The 21,573-nt window shown below is 39.8% G+C and overlaps 1 protein-coding gene across 3 annotated transcripts in view; it reads left to right on the forward strand.

Annotated features, from left to right (window-relative positions):
- ZNF471 (zinc finger protein 471) overlaps nt 1-21,131 on the forward strand; it is a 21,848-nt gene extending 717 nt beyond the window's left edge. The window contains exons 1-5 of one of the 3 annotated variants that reach the window (XM_023184344.2): nt 46-2,726; nt 2,945-3,032; nt 7,685-7,811; nt 10,502-10,597; nt 16,556-18,180. In XM_023184344.2, the coding sequence (XP_023040112.2) occupies nt 2,719-2,726; nt 2,945-3,032; nt 7,685-7,811; nt 10,502-10,597; nt 16,556-18,180 (1,944 nt within the window). In that variant the 5' untranslated portion in view covers nt 46-2,718. Of the gene's footprint in view, nt 1-45; nt 2,727-2,944; nt 3,033-7,336; nt 7,812-10,501; nt 10,598-16,555 lie in introns of those variants that run through there. The other 2 variants (XM_023184345.2, XM_023184343.2) reach the window with 2 other exon arrangements.
- The last annotated feature ends 442 nt before the right edge of the window (nt 21,132-21,573 follow it).

A 21,573-nucleotide genomic window follows, 5' to 3' on the forward strand; every position in this document is an offset into this window, starting at 1 on the left:
GAGATGGACGTGTGTCTGTGTGTGAAAGGCCGGTCGGTCGGTGTGTGAGGCTCAATGACAGGCCCGTGTGTGTGTGTGTGAGAGAGAGAGAAGAATCGCCACGTATGCGAGACAAGACCGTACGAGGCCAGAGTGTGAGACTGGTGTGTTCATGTGTGAAGGGAGACCAGTGAGTGGGAGAAATGGGTGTTTTGGGTGAAAGACCCGTCAGTGTGTGAGGCCGTGGTTTTGCATGTGTCTGACAGACTGAGACCAGAGTGTGAGACCAGGGTGTGTTCGTGTGTGTGAGTCTCTCTCACAGCGTGAGTGTTCTCTACACAGCGTGACACCAGCGAGTGTGAGACAGAGGAGCATGTGGCTGTGTGTGAAAGACCAGTCATGTGAGGCTCCTTGAGAGGCTGGCGTGTGTGTGAGAGAGAAAGACTGAACTGTGAGAGTCTAAAGAGTGAGACTAGGGTGTGTTGGTATTTGTTTGTGAGAGAGAGGGAGGCCATCAAAGTAGAGTGAGACTAGGGTATGTTGGTATCAGTTTGTGAGAGGGAGGGAGGCCATCAAAGGTACGTTTCCTGGCATACAACTTCCAAGATCCTTGCAATCTCCAAAGTATTAAGTGTCTTTTTGCATGCTAATGATTGGTGGGCTGGCAGCCTGTAGGGAGATCATGGTAAGGGCTGGTCATCAGAACAACCTAGGCAGGATTAGGGGGTTGGGATTATCAGTCCCATCCTCAGTCTCCAGGGAGAGGAAAGGGAGCCACAGGTTAAACTGATCGTCAGTGGTCAGTGATTTAACCAGCCATGCCTAAGTCATGTAATGAAGCTTTCCTAAAAACCCAGAGGGACTGAGTTCATCAGACTTCCAGATAGCTGGATACTGGAGTCTCCTGTAGGATGCGCCCCTTCCTACATAACCTTTTCCTATGCATTTCTTCACCTGTATCTTTTGTAATATTCTTTATGATTATAAACGTGTTTCCCTAGGTTCTGTGAGCTGCCCTAGCAAATTAATTGAATGCAAGGAGGGGTTCATAGGAACCCCGATTTATAGCCAATCAGAAGCACCTGGGGCTTGCAATTGGCATTGGAAGTGGGGAGCAATTTTGTAGGACTGAGCCCTCAATGTATGGGATCTTATGCTATCTCCAAGTAAATAGTGTCAGAATTGGGTTGCCCTAGAGGTCACCCACCTAGTATTCATTGAAGAATTTATTGCTTGCCTGGTGTGTGTGTGTGTGTGAAGACCCCACACATCTGGTCTTAGAACTGTTTTGTGTTGTGAGAGTAGAGTAAGAGAAACAGTTTGTTTTTCCTCTTTGTCAGCTGAGTGTGTTATCAGGGACTGGATTGTGAGAATCCAGAGTGCGAGCCAGGGTATATCAATGTGTGAGAGAAATAGATGTGCCTGTGTGAAAGATTAACAATATGAGGCTCCCTGGAGTCTGAGAAAGATCATGTGTGTGTCTGAGTAAAAGCAAGAGACTAGATTGGGAGAGAATGGGGTATGTTGGTGTGAGTGTGTGAGAGACTAGAGTATGTCTCTGTCTGGCCTGGTAGGTAGTGAGATGGTGTATCACAGTATGAAAAAGATTGGAGTGACAGCGACCAGTATGTATTTTGTGTGCATGAGATAAAGCAGTTGGAATGTGAGAGATCAGAGTGTGTTTGTGTGTCTCTGTGAGATACTGGTGTATTTGAGTAATTGAGGCCTCTTTGAAAGATACCATTGAATGTGTATGTACGAGAGAACATCATGTTTGTATGTGTGAAAGAGGGAAAGACTAGTGATGTGGCTGGGTGAGAAAGAAACTATGTGAACCATGGTGTGTTATCCAAAAGGCTTTACAAATATAACCTCTGTGAGGTTGTGAAGCATGAATGTGTGAGTGAGACGGAGATAGGCTACAGTGAGCTGTGTGTGTGAGAGAAGTAAGATTAGGGGTATGTGTGAAGGTGTTGGTGAGTCCCGGTGTGTGCTTATATTCATATCCTAAGACAATGGAAATGTGACTGTGTATATGTGCTTGTTTTGGGGTGCTTGTGATTGTGTCCTCTGTGTGACCAGGAAACTTGTTAGTGTTTGTATGTCACCCTGTATACCTGTAATTGTGGCCCTGTATGACTGCTGTGTGTGGGGAGACTACTTGGAAGATTGATAGGATTGGATTGTTTATGAGTGTGACTGTTTGGAATTGTGTGTTGCCGGGATAGGAAACATGGAATAGAATTCCTGTGCACAGTCCGAGTTTCAGTAAGAAGCAAAAGCTGGGGTGACTGAAACTCCTAACTGAAGCAGGAGGCACCCTCAGTTCTGTGTGACAGGAGGGTAATCAAGGGTCTGGGACAGAGGTGAGAGTGAAAGTGGCAGAATTGAGTACTAAAGGTTCCATCGTTTCAGGGTGAGGAAAGTGAAACATTGCCAGGGAGCAGGGCAGGGGTGCAGTGGTGGGGGTTGAGTGAAGGAGGAGGATAACCCTGGCCTCTAGTGGCATTTGAGAGTCAGATTTTCCTTTTTCTTTTGTTTTTTCCCAAAAACCCCATCCATCTGGCCCAAAAAAGAGCCAGATTTTCAAAGAGTAGACTTTCAAAGCATGAAGCAAGAGACCCAAGAAGAGAATGACTCCCCTTTACCTGTAAAAATAGAGGAAATGACTACTTTGTAGGATTATTTCAAAAATAAAGCAAGATAATCTAATCTACTCAGAGTTCCTAATACATCTGAATGGGAAGGTAGGTCTTTGAAAAAGATTAAATTTAGGACCTCAAGCATGAAAAAAAAACAACAACAACAAAAAACCAGTTATGAGTTACAGTGCTTCAGTGGCCATAGGTTGCTCATACCCAGTTATGGGATCAACCAAAGCTGGGAAGAAGAAGACAGTTTTAGGCTAGTGATTCTGGGAGTGCAGCAAAGGCCTCATCTCTCACTAACCTTTCCCTTCCTTCAGCCTTGCCTTCCCAAGACACTGCTCTTCAAGAGAAAGACCAGAAGAGAAGGCAAAAATGAATGTTGAAGTAGTAAAAGTCATGCCCCAGGTTAGTTGATATTTTCTTTCTCTTCATGAAAGGCAGTCTTGCTGTTTAGTACTTTGCAATGCTTCTTTTCTTTTGAAAATTCCCTGATTAACAGTCCAAGAGCCTAGTTCCCACTTCTCTCAGAGGCCACTGTCTTTAATTACCTAATGAGTGAGTAATAGCTTAGTATAAAAAGTCATGGAGGCCCCTGTGAGATTCCTCTTCCCACCTTGTGTACATTTTAAATTTAGTGCTGAGTCTTGTGAAAAGACTTGATTTATGTTGTATGGAATATATCTGTGGATATCTTAGTACTAGTGAGTTGGGTTCCAGGTTAAATGCGCATCCAGTGCCTCTCCTATATAGAGGATGCATCTACCTGAATTTTTGTCCAACTCTCTGAGTATGTCCTTGAGGTAAATTCTTTAAAAGATTTTCTTTACATTTTAAGTATTAGTTACCAGCCTCATTTGTTCACCTGAAAAAATCTTATTCTACTTAATTTTTGCAAATTTTATAAATTTAAATAGGTGAGATGTTCACATGGTACAGAATTTAAAAACAAGTATCACCCTTACCTCCCAGTTCTTTTAAGAAGTTATTCTCAGCTTGTATCTCATTCACAGCTATGTTTTATGCCTCTGTGTGTATACATAAATACTTTCTTCCCTTCAAAGTTAATGGTGTTTTGTGTCCTGTTGATGAAATTTTTGTCTACCTTTAGGTCCTATTTTTCTTCTAAGATTTGTTTTATCCTTCACAGTTAAGTTTCTGGTAAGCTTAGACTTGATTTTTGTGGTTTTCTATCATGGTAGGGCTGAAATTACATTCACTTTTTATGTTTAATTTACATTAAATTTTTACATTAAATGTATAATTTATAATAAGTGAGGCAGAGATTTATTTTTTCAAGTTGGCACAATGGCATTAACTGAATTATTCATCTCATTCTCACTAATTTGAAATGCCACCTATACCATGCACTAAACTACTGTGTATAGTTGGTTCTGTTGCTGTACTACACTCAGTTTTACTTGAATTTCTGCTTTTAATTTTTTAATTTTTAAATATTATATTGCACATGTATAAGGAACCATGTATACAAAAGGAACCCTTAATTCTCCCACTGTGAAATTCCCCTTCACATTTTTTCTAAGTGGAAAATGTGTTTTCATGACATACACGAGTGTCAGATGTCCATAATTAGTGCTTAATTAATTTAATTATATGCTTTATATCAAAAGTTATGTTAAATTAATTTTGAAACACTGCTTTTTCAAAACACTTGCGCTGTCAGAGTTCATGAGCTATTAAAAAATATTTACATGGATTCTGGGCATCTGTGTCTTCCTCAGCATTAAAACCATTTTGTGAATTATCCAACATAATTTTCCAAAGATACGGACCTTTTATGGTTTGTGTGCCTGATGTTGTCATTAAAATTCTACCTGAAGTCACAGGCACCATTTAACACAACAGAATTATTCCCCTCCCATTTACTCTCTAGAAGTAAGTTGGTATCTCCACAATACTACTTACTGTCTTTAGTTTTGATATTTAACCTCATACTTCTGAATAATGTTCCATACACTGTTTCTTGATTATTTTAGTTTTAGAAATTATCTAGTAACCTACTACTATAGATGATAAAGATGCAGTCCATTAACCCCATCACCTGAAATGCACACACACATGCTTCTTTGATAGACTGTGAACATTATTCACTATTTTTGTTTTAAGTCAGTGTTCAGGGTAGCTTGGTGTCTTTCATCAATTTGGAAATTTTTCAACCACTGTCTTTTTAAATACTCTGAAACTTTCCTGTTTCTAAGATTACAATTATATACATGTTAATTATTTTTCACACTGTTTTACATGTCATTTATGCTTTAATTCTCTCTTTAACTCTCTAATCTCCCGTTAAGCCCATAATGGAATTTTTAACTTCTGTTATAGAATACTTAGTTCTAGAATTTCTATTTAATTTGTAATTTTCTATTTTCTTCCTGAATTCACTACCTTTCCTTTTAACTCCTTAAAAATATTATCATAATATTTTGATAGCCTTGTTGGATAATTCCATTATCTGAATCTCTTATGTGTTTCTATTTTCTGATATTTTGAAAATTATCTTGATTTTTGTCTTAAATGCCTCATTTTGGGTTTAGTGCTAGACTTTATATATTTTTAAAGGATAATTTGAAGTTTTGATGTCCTCCTCTTGAGAAGGTTTACTTAAAAGATAAATTTTATTTTTTAGAATAGTTTTATATTTGTAGAAAAATTGCGGTGATAGTATAGAGAAATCTTATACCACACTAAGCTTCCCCTATTAACATTTTACATTAGTGTGGTACTGTTGTTAAAATTAATGAACCAATATTGATATGTTATTAGTAACTAAAACTAAGTGCTTAGTTTAGATTTTCTTTCATTGTTTCAACTTTTTAATTTTTTTTTTTTTTCTTTTTTTTGAGACACAGTTTCACTCTGTTACCCAGGCTGGAGTGCAGTGGCAGGATCATAGCTCACTATAACCTACCTCTCCAGTTCAAGCAATTCTCATGCCTCAGCCACTCGAGTAGCTGGGATTATAGGCATGCACCACTGTGCACAGCCAATTTTTGTATTTTTGGTAGGGGTGGGGTTTTGCTATATTGTCCTTGCCATGCTATGTAGGCTGGTTTTGAGCTCTTAGCCTCAAGTGTATCCACCAGCCTTGGCCTCCCAAAGTGCTGGGATCATAAGTGTAAGCCAATGCACCTGGCCAGGTTTTATCTAATGTCTTTTTTCTGTTCCAGGATACTATCTAGGAAATTACATTACATTTAGTAGCCATATTTCCTAAGACTCCTCTTAGTTGTGATAGTTTTTCATACTTTGCTTATTGATGACCTTGTCAACTTTGAGGAATACTCAGTTATTTTGTAGAATGTCTCAAATATGTTTTTTCATGATTAGAATAGGGTACTGTGTTTTGGGGAGGAAGATTGCAGAAGTAAATTTCCTTTTTCATCACATCAAATCAGGGGTGTACACTGTCAACATGATTTATTACTGTTGATGTTAATCGATGTTAATTAACTTTGAGGTAGTGTTTGTCAGATTTCTGTATAATAAGGTGACTCTTTTTTCCCTCACTTTTCTGTACTGTACTGTTTGTAAGGAAGTCACTATGCACAATCTACACTCCAGGAGTGGGAAATTATGTTCTACCTCCTTAAGGGCAAACATAAATCATTTGAAAATCTTCTGAACGAGATATTTGCCTATTTTTCTCATTTATTTTATTTAGTCTTAATTTAGTCACTTATTCAGTCTTAATCCTCCTGGAAATTTCATAAATTATCTGATACCTTGCAATAAATGGTTTTTTCCTTAAAAAGAAAAAAAGAATTACAAGCTCTTCAGATGCTATCCGTTGGGATTTACTTCGTTGGTTATAGCATTATCAGTTAAAAACATCACTACATATACGTGTGTGTGTATATATATATATAAAGTTATTTCATCGATATTGGTAAAATTCTGGTGGTATATATACCAGATTATTAACCATGAGTACCAGGATCAAAAGCGATCATTTTTTTTTTTTTTCCTGTGGGAACAGCCAAAGCTCCTCTGTCCTTAATAGTCACCAGAATTATCCTAAATATTGGAAAGAATGTGAGCACCTTTTGCTTGCATTGAGGAATTCATCTCATTTATAAGAATATGTGAAATGATGGTTCTTAGTTCTCAACTTACTAGAAGGTGAAAACTAGAATTCAGCAAAACTGAGAGTTCACAGAGAAACTTAAACAATTTTGTATTTCTTTTATATGAAAAATTTATTAAACATTTTTCTAAAGGTATGTATATCTTCTGAAGTCCCCTACATTGAATATCTGTTTAAAATTTGCTTTTAAACACTAATCTTTAGAGCAAAGACATGATACAGAGATTACTGTTTAAGCAAATTAAAATGTTGTGCTCCTAACCTTGTCTTTATTTAGTTATATTTTTGATAACTTTGCAGATCAGGCACTAAGATTAAGAAGATACTCATTTTCAATGGAAATAAATCTGAAGGTGAAAAATGCCCACAATAACTTTTAAAATTTCTTACAACCTGCTGGTGATTATAACTGGTCATTAATTTTTCTCTAAGAACATTTAAAAGTTATAACTTCAATTTCATTTTGTTTTGCAACTGTGGGTTTACGAACCGTTGGTGGAAAACACAGTATTCAGTGATGCAGACATAAGAAAATTGCATTATTAAAGATGTTTTTATTATTTAAGAAAAAAAAAATCAGCCACATTAGTTCAATGCCTTTCTCCTGTCCCTGCCAATAAAACTTGGATCCCATGGAGTATCATTTGAAAAATATCAATTTAGATATTCCTTTTATGCTTTTGAAGATTCAACACAGGTATGTGTTCTTCCTTGAAGCCCTCTTCACTGCCTTGTAGTTATGCACCCACATTTCCCTATGTTCGGAATTGGTTGGCACCATTGTACCCAATGCAGTTAAACACTTCCATAAGTACTATTTTGACTTGGATCTTCATATTTTTGTTTTTTCTCTTCTATGAGTTATTTCTCACATAAAGTAGAGACATCTTGGATCAACTCAGAGTTATCTTTGGACATGAGTATTGGTCGGTTAAGAATATATTTGTCACTTCAGGACTTAGTGACATTCAAGGATGTGGCAATAGATTTTTCCCAGGAAGAATGGCAATGGATGAACCCTGCTCAGAAGCATTTATACAGGAGTATGATGTTGGAGAACTATCAGAGCCTGGTATCACTTGGTGAGGATCATTTCCCTCCTGCATAATCTACCTTTAAGGAACTTTTATGTTTTTGTATATTATTAAATTTGTTTTTATTATATGTAGGTCAGAATGGAATCTGGGAATGGAATCTGAGAAACAGAGGATGTTGAGGGACAGAAGAAAACTTGAGATTTAGAGTTAGTGAATTTGGTGAATATCAGATATTCCATGCGTACACCCTTAAGGCAATTGGGAACACAGGACACAATGTGAATCTCACCAGTCTCCTGGGTTTCCTTGTTCTCTCTCTCCTGCAGAATTATTATCACCTCTAGACAACAACAAGGTTCACAAAGAATATATAGCTAGATTACTATAAATTCAGAATATCACTTTTAAAATCTGTATCTTTATATTAACTTGTGATAAGTAACAAACTGAAGACACAAACTGAAAATGGCTTCAGATTGCTTACAGTTAGGGAAATTCATATGGCCCTTCTAAGCACTGGGGCCACCTCATTGGCTAGATTAGCTTTCTGTTCTCTAGAAGCCCTTTTGATTATGCTTGTGGTTCATTGAGCTTCTTGAAACTAAATTTATATCTTAAACCAAATTTGAGAAATTTTTAGCCGTTATTTCTTCAAATCTTTTTTTCTGTTCTTTTCTGTTTTGGGACTTCAGTTACACCTATGTTAGATTGTTTGATATTGTGCCCTAGGTAACTAAGGATTGTTTCACTTTTAAAAATCTTTGTTCTCTGTTTTAATTTCTCTTTCTCTCTCTTTTTTTTTTTTTTTAAGACAGTCATGCTCTGTTGCCCAGGCTGGAGTGCAGTGGTGCAATCTTGGCCCACCACCTCCCAGGTTCAAGCAATTCTCCTGCCTTAGCCTCCCAGGTAGCTGGGATTACAGGCACCCACCACCATACCCGGCTCATTTTTTTTTTCTTTTTTTTTTTTTTGAGACAGAGTCTCACTCTGTCGCCCAGGCTGGAGTGCAGTGGCTCCATCTCAGCTCACTGCAAGCTCTGCCTGCCGGGTTCACACCATTCTTCTGCCTCAGCCTCCCATGTAGCTGGGACTACAGGTGCCTGCCACCATGCCCGGCTAATTTTTTTGTATTTTTTTAGTAGAGATAGGGTTTCACTATGTTAGCCAGGATGGTCTTGATCTCCTGACCTCGTGATCCACCTGCTTCAGCCTTCCAAAGTGCTGGGATTACAGGTGTGAGCCACTGTGCCCGGCCTAATTTTTTTATTTTTAGCAGAGACAGGGTTTCACCATGTTGCCCAGGTTGGTCTCGAACTCCTGACCTCAGGTGATCCGCCCACCTCAGCCTTCCAAAGTGCTGGGATTACAGGCACGAGCCACTGTGCCCAGCTCAGATTGGATAATTTCTGTTGATTCATAGTCAAATTCCCTGACTCTATCCTTACCCTCAGTGTTTGGTTAGGTGCATCTAGTGAATTTTTAAGTTTCAGATGTTATATTTTTGAAGTTATATAATATTTATTTGGTTCTTCTTATAGTTTCTTTTCTGAGATTTCCTGTGTGTGCATTCATTACAAGTATATTTGCCTTTATATTCTTAAGTATTGATATAATAATAGCTGTTTTAAGATCGTATGCTATTTCTTCTTTGTTATTGCGGTGTGAGCGTCTATTGCTTGCTTTTTCCTTTTTTTTTTTTTTTTTTGTTTTTTTTTTTTGAGACGGAGTCTCACTCTGTCGCCCAGGCTGGAGTGCAGTGGCCGGATCTCAGCTCACTGCAACCTTCGCCTCCCGGGTTCCCGCCATTCTCCTGCCTCAGCCTCCCGAGTAGCTGGGACCACAGGCGCCACCACCTCGCCCGGCTAATTTTTTGTATTTTTAGTAGAGATGGGGTTTTACCGTGTTAGCCAGGATGGTCTCGATCTCTTGACCTCGTGATCCGCCCATCTCGGCCTCCCAAAGTGCTGGGATTACAGGCTTGAGCCACCGCGCCCGGCCTTCTTTTTTTTTTTTTTGAGGCGGAGTCTCGCTCTGTTGCCCAGGCTGGAGTGCAGTGATGCAATCCCGGCTCACTGCAAGCTCCGCCTCCCGGGTTCACGCCATTCTCCTGCCTCAGCCTCCTGAGTAGCTGGGACTACAGGCGCCCGCCACCGCACCCGGCTAATATTTTGTATTTTTAATAGAGACGGGGTTTCACCGTGGTCTTGATCTCCTGACCTTGTGATTCGCCCGCCTCGGCCTCCCAAAGTGCTGGGATTACAGGCGTGAGCCACGGTGCCCGGCCTATTGCTTGCTTTTTCTAATGGGCATGATTCACTTTTTCCTTATGTCAAGTAATTTTGAATTTTTTCTGTGTACTGTAAATAAAACATTGTAGCCTCTGGATTCTGTCATATTCCCCTAAAGAGTATTTTTTTCTAAAGCAGGCAATTATCTCAAAACTTCAAACTCTTTCTAGGGACCTTTTAAAATACCTCATTCACTACTGTGTGATAATATTCAGAAAATGTTGGACTAAATTTCTGCCCTCAAGCCCCTTATAAAATAGTTCTCAGAGTTAACTGTTAGCAGTCTTACTAGGCTATTCCAGAGTTTTATGTAGTCTGTCCTTCAGATGTGCTTTATCTCTTACCTAGTATTCCTACTATATCATTCTACCAGAATTAAGGAACTGGCTTATAGTTCTGAAATAACCCAAAACATGACCAATTTTCATGTCTCTTTTTTTTATGTAGGTCTTTGTATTTCTAAGCCGTATGTGATCTCCTTATTGGAGCAAGGGAGAGAGCCTTGGGAAATGACGAGTGAGATGACAAGAAGCCCATTCTCAGGTGAGTGTGGAAGAACCAGAGAGGGGAATCTTTTTGACATCATGGCTCAGCCATTTTTAGAGGTGACACCTTCTCACTTACGCATCTCAGAAACTCTACATCAGCCTTACAGGCCTGGGGAGAAAACTGAAACTTTATGCTTAACATGGGCCCCTCAAATATCTTCTCTTCTACTTGACTGTTTTCTCTCTAAGAACTAAGATTCTCTAGAGATTAGAGAATCTTAAATCTCTTAAGATTTTTGTCTTGCAAAAATCTTTATCCAGCTCCTTACCATCCCCTTTCGCTTTGCCATACAGACTTATATAAACTTCTGTGTTTCTTAAATCTTTTCTTAACTCTTGAATTAGGTACTGCTTACAAATTATAATGTACCCTTCTGTTCTTTCATTCCTTTCCTGTAGCAGATAGGAAAAATCTAAACCCTGTTAGCCTCTTCCTGATCAGCTCCCTCCTACTTCTATAAAGTCATTCTTTATTACTTTTTAGCTTTTTCATTATACTTTAGTCCACAATTTGCTAAATTATGTGAGATACCGAGGGTATGTTTCAAATGAGTTACAGGTATACCAAGCTACTGAGTCTCTCAAGAGCCTTGGGAGACTAGCTGGGTCCAGAGGTAATTCCAAATCTGATTGCCTCTGAGTCACAGGAAGTATCATTCTTTTGCCTGCTCCACCTGTGTTTTACAGATGTCATATTGAATGAGTATTCATCTAGCCCATGGGTCAACTTTTCTGAACTCACGTAGCTTTTTACTGACTCAGGCATTTGCATTTCCAGTTTCCTCTACCCAGAATGCTCCTCTCTTGGGTCTGTCTATCCTGAATATCAAGTCAGAGCTAAAAAATCATCTCATCAGAGGCCTTCCCTAACCACCTTATGTAATGAACATTTCACCATCCCAACCCATAACTGTCCAACAAGCCACTGTTTATTTTCTTCCTAATACTCAGGAAAGCCTGCAATTAACTTGTTTATTGCTCAATGCTTATATTCTGCCTCTCCCATTGAAATTAAAGTTCCAAAAGACAAGGGCATATCAATATATGCCCTTACAATTATACCTTAAAACATTATCCTTTCCCTTATGTAACAGTGTTTGATCTTTACATTTTGGAATAATTTGGATCCTAAACAGTCTGTGTCCTCCAAATACAATAGTCCCCCTATTAAAGGTTTTGTCTTCTGCAGTTTGTTACCCACAGTCCACCACTGTCCAAAAATATTAAATGGAAAATTCCAGAAATAAATAATTTATATGTTTTAAATTGTGCACCATTCTGAGTTGTATGATGAAGTCTTGAACCTTTCTGTTCTGTACTGCCCAGATCATGAATCATCCCTTTGTCTAGCACATCCATGCTGTATGCCCTACCTGCCTGTTAGTCTCTTAGTCTCATCTAGCTTTTCAGATCTGTTGCGTGTAGTGAATATAGGGTTCAGTATTATTCCAGGTTTCAGGCATCCACTGGGTCTTGAAATGTATCCACTGTGGATAAGGAGGGATGACTATACCCACACATCAGAAGGGAAATAGACCCTGCTTGGATGCACTTTATACTTTGGTTTTGTATGAAGATGCCATCTGCCTTAAATAGAGAAACAGAAAAGAACTTTCCTAATAATTGGCCCTGTGAAGAACAAGGAGAAGAAGGGAAAAGGAAGAAGCTATAAGTCTGGTGGGATGCTGAGTCAATGCGTAGATATAAGTATTATTGTATGCATAAGATATCTTAGTGTCTGTTTAAAAAAGCCAGAAAATTAGGAACAACCATGGCTCTCTGTAGGAAATTGGAGTTGAAGACAATCTTCATGTGACAAAAAAAGTAAAATGTGAGAAAACAGGAGATGATGGACTCAGCTTTCTGTGTCATTTTCTAGTATTGTTATCTTCAGTCTATCTATGTAGGAAAAATTATAGGTGATTAGTTCATTAACCCCACTTTGCCTCAAGTCTTGAAGCATGGGTCTGAATGTTTGTGTGCCCCTGAAATTCATGTTGAAATTATCTTCTCTAGGGTGATAATGGTAGGTGGGGACCTTGGAAGGTGATTAGGTCATGACGGCTCATGAATGGGATTATTACCTTTATCAAAGGCCCGAAGGAGCTTCCTTGCCCCTTCCACTGTGTGGGGAAACAGGAAGAAGGGACCATCTGTGAGAAAGCCAGCCCATGCCAAATCTGCCTGGGCCTTGATCTTGGATTTCCCAGTCTGCAGATCTGTGAGAAATAAATTAGCCATGCCCAGCTAATTTTTTATAAGTATATTAGTCTGTTTAGTTATAAGTGTTGTTTGTAAGTGTATTAGTCTGTTCTCAAGCTGCTAATAAAGACATACCTGAGACTGGGTAGTTTATAAAGGAAAGAGTCTTAATTGACTTATAGTGCCACATGGCTGGGGAGCTCTGACAGTCATGGCAGAAAGCAAAGGAGGAGCAAAGTCACTTCTTACATGGTGGCAGTCAGGAGGAAGCTTGTGCAGGGGAACTCCCATTTACAAAACCATCAGATCTTGTGAGACTTATTCACTACTACAAGAATAGTATGGGGGAAACTGCCCCTATGATTGAATTATCTCCACCTGGCCCCACCCTTGACATGTGGGTATTACTACAATTCAAGGTGAGATTTGTGTGGGGACACAGCCAAACCACATCTCAATAAGCTACCCAGTATATGGTACAGTCATGGGCCACATAAACAATGTATCTATCCGTTATGGACTGCATATTAAGACAGTCACATAAGATTATGATGGAGCTGCCCTATACAGGTGTAACTTTAAAAAAGTCTCTTCTGGCTGGGTGTGGTGACTCACGTCCATAATCCCAGCACTTTGGGAGGCCGAGACAGGCGGATCACAAGGTCAGGAGATCGAGACCATCCTGGCTAACACGGTGAAACCCCGTCTCTACTAAAAAATACAAAAAACTAGCCGGGCGAGGTGGCGGACGCCTGTAGTCCCAGCTACTCGGGAGGCTGAGGCAGGAGAATGGCGTAGACCCGGGAGGTGGAGCTTGCAGTGAGCTGAGATCTGGCCACTGCACTCCAGCCTGGATGACGGAGCGAGACTCTGTCTCAAAAATAAATAAATAAATAAATAAATAAATAAATAAATAAATAAATACCAAAAAATTAGCCAGGTGTGGGGGCGGGCGCCTGTAGTCCCAGATACTCGGGAGGCTAAGGCAGGAGAGTGGCATGAACCCGGGAGGTGGAACTTGCAGTGAGCCGAGATCATGCCACTGCACTCCAGCCTGGGCAACAGAGTGAGACTCCGTCTCAAAAAAAAAAAATCTCTTCTATTTCTTGGCATGGTGGCTCATGCCTATAATCGCAGTACTTCGAGAGGTTGAGGTGGGAGGATTGCCTCAATAGGAGTTCCAGACCAGCCTGGGCAACAGCAAGACCTCATCTCTACTAAAAATAAAAATTTCGCTGGGCGTGGTGGCATGCACTTGGTACTCCCAGCTACTCAGGAAGCTAGGCAGGAGGATCACTTGAGCCCAGGAGTTTGAGGATGCAGTGAGCCGTGATCATACCATTGTACACCAGCCTGGTGACAGAGGGGACCCTGTCTCAAAAAATATGTATATAAAATGTCCTCATATCATACTTTACCTTCTTTATGTTTGTATATGTTTAGATACAAAAATACCATTGTGCTTCAATTGCCTGTAGTATTCAGTACGGTAACATGTTGCACAGGCTTGTAAACCAGGAGCAGTAGGCCATATAGGCTAAGTGTGCAGTAGGCTACACCATCAAGATTTGTGTAAGTATGCTCTGTAATTGCCCATCCGTAATGATGCATTTCTCAGAGCATGTCCCCATCATTAAGCGACACAAGACTGTTTTGTTATAGCAACCCAAGTTATTCAGGACACTGGATATTCCTGATACCATGAAGACCTGGACTACAAAGCTTGTTAATACCTCAAAACCTTTCTTAACTGCTCTAGTGGATTTGATCTCTCCCATCTCTGAACTTTTGTAACAATTTAATCTTTACCACATGGGCTCACACTTGATTATGTTTTATATTATCTTAAATTACTTTTTTTTTATTGGTCTTGTCTTCCTAATTTCTAAACTTTTCAAGAACAATTCCTTCATTACTTTGATATGACAAATGCTTAGTGCATAATGTATAATTGCTTAGGAAATATTGGATTAGTCAATGATTTCCTATGGATGACATAGAAAAAGAAAGTACTTCCTTTGCCTTTTCTTGAAAGCACCTTTTCCCTCAGGTTTTCTCTCAGTATCACCTCTTCAATATAAATTTCTTTATATTTTACTGATAACTTTTTATATATGCCCAAATTTCTTCTATCTATGGTAAGTGATGTAGCAATATTTTTTTCTTTTTTTCTTTTTTCTTTTGGTTGAGATGGAGTTTCATTCTTGTTGCCCAGGCTGGAGTGCAATGGCGCAGTCTTGGTTCACTGCAACCTATGCCTCCTGGATTCAAGTGATTCTCCTGCTTTAGCCTTCCAGGTAGCTGGGATTACAGGCAGATGACACCATGTCCCGCTAATTTTGTGATTTCACTAGAGATGGGGTTACACCACGTTGGCCAGGCTGGTCTTTAACTTCTGACCTCAGGTGATATGTCTGCCTTAGCCTCCCAAAGTTCTGGGATTACAGGCGTGAGCCATTGTGCCTGACCAATGTTGCAATAATTTTTAAAGGACATTTATTCCTTCTCTAAACTTATATTCTAGGTCAGCAGTTAAGAAAGTTACTCATGGTAGTAAATAAGAATGTGATTAATAGTGGTATCAACCTACATATCATTATAAAATTCATTTCTTCAAAAGGGGAAATGATAAAACCGTGTTAAGCAGTGGCTTAAGGTGGTGAGTGCAGTGGCTAACACCTGTAATCCTAGCTACTCGAAAGAAGGTAGAAAGATTGCTTAAGCCCAGGAATTAGTGAGCTATGGTCCTGCCACTGCATTCCAGCCCAGACAACTGAGTGAAACCCTCTCTCTCTCTCTTTTTTTTTTTTTTAAATAAAATGGTGGTCTAAGAAGTGATAATTTTACCAGGCTGTTGAAAGTAAGATGAATGGAAAAAATCTCTTAATATGCAGATTAAAGTTCAGGGAACTCTGAGAATTGAAAAGTTCACTTTATCAAAACATGTAGATGATTTCATTGGAACACCATTTTCTGATTATGAAAAGATAACCATAGGATTTCACCTAAATCCTAAGATAATCACAAACCATAGGGTATGTGGTTACTAGAGATCTCTAGAGTTTTCAGCAGCGGTAGTGATACGATATTGGTATTTAAACAAAGTTAACATTACTGTATATGAAAACCAATTACAAGTGGAAGACAGTAGATGAAGAGAGCTTAATTTATAGTCTGTTAGGTCAATACAGGCATGAAATATTACCATAGCAGACTACATCTCTAGGATTTCATCCTACATTGAAGTTTTTGTTTTTTGTTTTTGTTTTTGTTTTGAGACAGGGTCTCGCTCTGCCTAGGCTGGAGTGCAGTAGGGCAATCATGACTCACTGCAGCCTCAACTTCCTGGGCTCAAGTGATCCTTTGACCTCAGCCTCCTGAGTAACTGGGACTACAGGCATGTACCACCTGCTTGACTAATTTTTGTACTTTTTGCAGAGATGGTGTTTTGCCATGTTGCCCAGGCTGGTCTTGAACTCCTGGGCTCAAGCAATCCACCTCAGCCTCCCAAAGTGCTGGGGATTATAGGCCTGAACCACTACACCTAGCCCATTTAGTTTTCTTAATCACCTTTTCCATGTTCCTTCATGAGCTGTCTTTCATGGGGTCTCCCTGCATATTTTCCAGTTGACATGCCTGTACATAACAGGTTTTGTGAGATTTATTAAATATTTTTAAATTACCTTTTTCACAATGTCTCCTTTGATGTAGCCATGATAAAGGAAACATTCACTTTTTTTATATCTTTCAGATTGGGAATCTATATATGAGACACAGGAATTACCTCTGAAGCAGTTCATGTATGATGATGCATGCATGGAGGGAATTACAAGCTATGGACTTGAGTGTTCCACTTTTGAAGAAAATTGGAAATGGGAAGACCTTTTTGAGAAGCAGATGGGAAGTCACAATATGTTTAGCAAGAAAGAAACAATCACTCATAAAGAAACCCTCACTAAGGAAACAGAATTCAAATATACTAAATTTGGGAAATGTATCCATCTGGAAAACATAGAAGAGAATATTTATAATCACACATCAGATAAAAAAAGCTTCCCCCAAAATTCTATGGTAATAAAACACAAGAAAGTCTATGTAGGAAAGAAGCTTTTTAAATGTAATGAATGTGACAAAACCTTCACCCATAGCTCATCCCTTACTGTTCATTTTAGAATTCATACTGGTGAAAAACCATATGAATGTGAGGAATGTGGAAAAGCCTTCAAGCAAAGGCAACACCTTGCTCAACATCACAGAACACATACTGGAGAGAAACTCTTTGAATGTAAAGAATGTAGGAAAGCCTTCAAACAAAGTGAACACCTTATTCAACATCAAAGAATTCATACTGGAGAAAAGCCATATAAATGTAAGGAATGTAGAAAAGCCTTCAGACAGCCTGCACACCTTGCTCAGCATCAGAGAATTCATACTGGAGAGAAACCCTATGAATGTAAAGAATGTGGCAAAGCCTTCAGTGATGGCTCATCTTTTGCTCGCCATCAGAGATGTCACACTGGGAAAAGACCCTATGAATGTATTGAGTGTGGGAAGGCTTTTAGGTATAACACATCTTTTATTCGTCACTGGAGGAGTTATCATACTGGAGAGAAGCCTTTTAATTGCATTGATTGTGGGAAAGCCTTCAGTGTTCACATAGGACTTATTCTGCATAGGAGAATTCATACAGGAGAGAAACCTTACAAATGTGATGTGTGTGGAAAAACCTTCAGCTCTGGTTCATCCCGTACTGTACATCAGAGAATTCACACAGGAGAGAAACCTTATGAATGTGATATATGTGGGAAAGATTTTAGCCATCATGCATCACTCACTCAGCATCAAAGAGTACATTCTGGAGAGAAACCTTATGAATGCAAGGAATGTGGGAAAGCCTTTAGGCAGAATGTACACCTTGTTAGTCATTTGAGAATTCATACTGGTGAAAAACCCTATGAATGTAAAGAATGTGGAAAAGCTTTTAGAATCAGTTCACAGCTGGCTACTCATCAGAGAATTCATACTGGAGAGAAGCCTTATGAATGTATTGAATGTGGAAATGCTTTCAAACAGAGATCACACCTTGCCCAACATCAGAAAACTCATACAGGAGAGAAACCTTATGAGTGTAATGAATGCGGGAAAGCCTTCAGCCAAACTTCCAATCTTATGCAACATCAAAGAATTCATACTGGAGAGAAACCCTATAAATGTACTGAATGTGGAAAGGCTTTTAGTGATAGCTCATCCTGTGCTCAACATCAAAGACTCCACACTGGCCAAAGGCCCTATCAGTGTTTTGAATGTGGGAAGGCATTCAGAAGAAAGTTATCCTTAATTTATCATCAAAGAGGTCATACTGGAGAAGAACCTTAAGATTGTAGTGCATGTGGCCAAGCCTTTAGTTATCATCAGTCCCTTACTGTTAATCAGAGATGTCCCACTGGTTGAAAAACATACAAATGTAAGAAATGTAGAAAAACCTTCAGCCAGAGGCTGGCAAGATGGCCGAATAGGAACAGCTCTGGTCTGTAGTTCCCAGTGAGATCAACACAGAAGGTGGGTGATTTCTGTATTTCCAACTGAGGTACCCGGCTCATCTCATTGGGACTGGTTAGTGGGTGCAGCCCATGGAGGGTGAGCCGAAGCAGGGTGGGGCGTAACCACCTGGGAAGTGCAAGGAGTTGGGGATCTCCCTCCCCTAGCCAAGGGAAGCCATGAGGGACTGTGCCATGAGGAATGGTGCACTCTGGCGCAGATGTGGTGAAAAGATATAAGCTTTTCACATGGTCTTTGCAACCCATAGGCCGGGAGATTCCCTTGGATGCCTCTGCCACCAAGGTCCTGGGTTTAAGCACAAAACTGGGTGGCCATTTGGGCAGACACCAAGCTAGCTGCAGGAGTGTGTTTTGATACCTCAGTGGTACCCAGAATGCCAGTGAAACAGAACCACTTACTCCCTTGTTAAGGGGGCTGAAGCTGGGGAGCCAAGTGATTGAGCTAAGTGGGCTCATGCCCACTGAGCCCAGCAAGCTAAGATCCACTGTCTTGAAATTCTCACTGCCAGCACAGCAGTCTGAAGTCGACCTGGGATGCTCAAGCTTGGTGGGGGGAGGGGCATCTGCCATTACTGAAGCTTGAGTAGGTGGTTTCCCCCTCACAGCATAAACAAAGCCGCGGGGAAGTTCCAGCTAGGCAGAGTCCTCCACAGCTCAGCAAAGCCTCTGTAGCCAGACTGCCTCTCTAGATGCCTCCTCTCTGTGCAGGGCATCTCTGAAAAAAGTTCAGATAAAACCCCCATCTCCCTGGGACAGAGCACGTGGGGGAAAGGGGTGGCTGTGGGCACAGCTTCAACAGACTTAAACGTTCCTGCCTGCCAGCTCTGAAGAGAGCAGCAGTTCTCCCAGCACAGTGCTCGAGCTCTGCTAAGGGACAGACTGCCTCCTCAAGTGGGTCCCTGACTCCCATGCCTCCTGATGGGGAGACACCTCCCAGCAGGGGTCCACAGACACTTCATACCAGAGAGCTCCAGCTGGCATCTGATGGGTCCCCCTGTGGGACAAAGCTTCCAGAGGAAGGAACAGGTGGCAATCTTTGCTGTTCTGCAGCCTCCACTGGTGATACCCAGGCAAACAGGGTCTTGAGTGAACCTCTAGCAAACTCCAGCAGACCTGCAGTGGAGGGGTCTGACTGTAAGAAGGAAAACTAACAGAAAGGAATATCATCAACATCAACAAAAGGACATCCACACAGAAACCCCATCTGAAGGTTGCCAGCATCAAAGACCAAAGGTAGATAAATTCACGAAGATGGGGAGAAACCAGTGCAAAAAGGCTGAAAATTCCAAAAACCAGAATGCCTCTTCTCCAAAGGATCACAGTTCCTCACCAGCAAGGGAACAAAACTGGATAATGAGTTTGACAAATTGACAGAAGTAGGCTTCAGAAGGTGGGTAACAACAAACTCCTGTGAGCTAAAGGAGCATGTTCTAACCCAATGCAAGGAAGCTAAGAACCTTGAAAAAAGGTTAGAGGAATTGCTAACTAGAATAACCAGTTTAGAGAGGAACATATGACCTGATGGAACTGAAAAACACATCATGAGAACTTCGTGAAGCATACACAAGAAAAACCTTCAGCCAGATTGAATGCTTTACATGGAGAAATTCATACTGCAAAGAGGTATTAACAATGTAAAGAATGTGCAAATGTCTTCAGACAAAATGCACACCTTGCTCATCAGTGAGTTCATTTCAGGCATCCAGCTCTCCCTCACCCACTGCATCACCAAGTCCTGTGGATATATCTGCTAAATACTTTTGGAATTTATCCACTTCTTTTCGTTCCCCAGTTCAAAACAGTCATTTCACCTTGACTTTCAGTCATTACACAGGTGTCCAAACTTTTGTCTTCCCTGGGCCACACTGGAAGAAGAAAAATTGTCTTGTGCCACACATACAATACAGTAACATTAACAAGAGCTGATGAGCTAAGAAAAAAAAAGTCCATGCATAATTTTAGTGATACACCACCTCAAATAAGCATAAAAGTCCTCACATTCAATGGGTTGGATACCTGTGAATTCTAAAACTTCATCCTCTTTTGTCCCTTTCGAGTTAACATTACAGCCACAGTGACCTTTGAAAAATGCAAATTAAATTACTCTCTTAAAACTCTAGTTAAAATACTTGATGTACATAGGGTGCTTAGCAAAATGATCAACTCATACTAAGTGCTTGGTAAATGTTAGATAAGTGTTCTTCAGAGTTGATGTAAGTTATTTTTAAACAGTGTATTCTTGAAAGCAGTTTGGCAATCGTAAAAATTTTGGAACCAAAACAGTATCTTTTTTTAAACTAAAAAAAAGTTTTAAATGGGGTCTTGCTATGTTGCCCAGGGTGGTCTCAAACTCCTATGCTCAAGTGATCCTCCCACCTCATTCTCAAGTGGCTGGAATTACAGGCAACCAACCTAACTTAAAACAGTACCTTAAGGTAGATGGTGATTAGCACAGGTAGTATGCTTAACATTTAATATTATAATAAAACATCACAGTGGCTCTCTCATGATTAAGGCTGTGTTCCCTTGTTGGTGAGGAAATTAATTATGACTTGATGCACAGAACATGTTTTAAGAAGTGGCTATATAGCTCTGGATAAAACAAAAGAATTAGAATTCCTGGGGAGAATATATAAAAGACTGTATTTAGTCAAGCAAAAACAAAAAAAACTAATGTTTAACTGAAGAAAGAGAAATTGAATAATACAGTTCTATTTCAACATGTGGGTTCACAGATTTAGTCTAACCTTTCAATGATCCACTAGTAAACTTGTTCTGGAGTATATTTAAAAACAAAAAAACAAAAAACACAAAATGTTCCACTTCTTTCATGAGGCTAAGTCAGCTCTGATATCAAACCAAGGGGAAAAAAATGAAAGTGTAGGTGAGTTTACTTAGTTATATACAAAAAGAAATTGTTAGCCTCTACTGATGGAGAACAGAGACTCTGAATAAATGGAGATCCATAACATGATCCTAGATGAATATTTCAATATTGTAATCCTGTAGGTTACTTTTACATTGACAGTTCTGAAATTCATGGTGAGTGTTAATTAGGGAGCTATCAGAAGGGAGATTTTGTAGAAGGTCATATTCCATGGGTTTTTTATATTGCAGAAGTGTTTTCGATGTATCATTGGGGGAGATTTAATGTCTTTGACAGTTATCCAACTGGAAATAAAGTCAGCATCCCATTTCATTCCTTACACAG

The sequence above is a fragment of the Piliocolobus tephrosceles genome, chromosome 21 (assembly GCF_002776525.5).
Source record: "Piliocolobus tephrosceles isolate RC106 chromosome 21, ASM277652v3, whole genome shotgun sequence".
Classification (NCBI taxonomy): Eukaryota; Metazoa; Chordata; class Mammalia; order Primates; family Cercopithecidae; genus Piliocolobus; species Piliocolobus tephrosceles.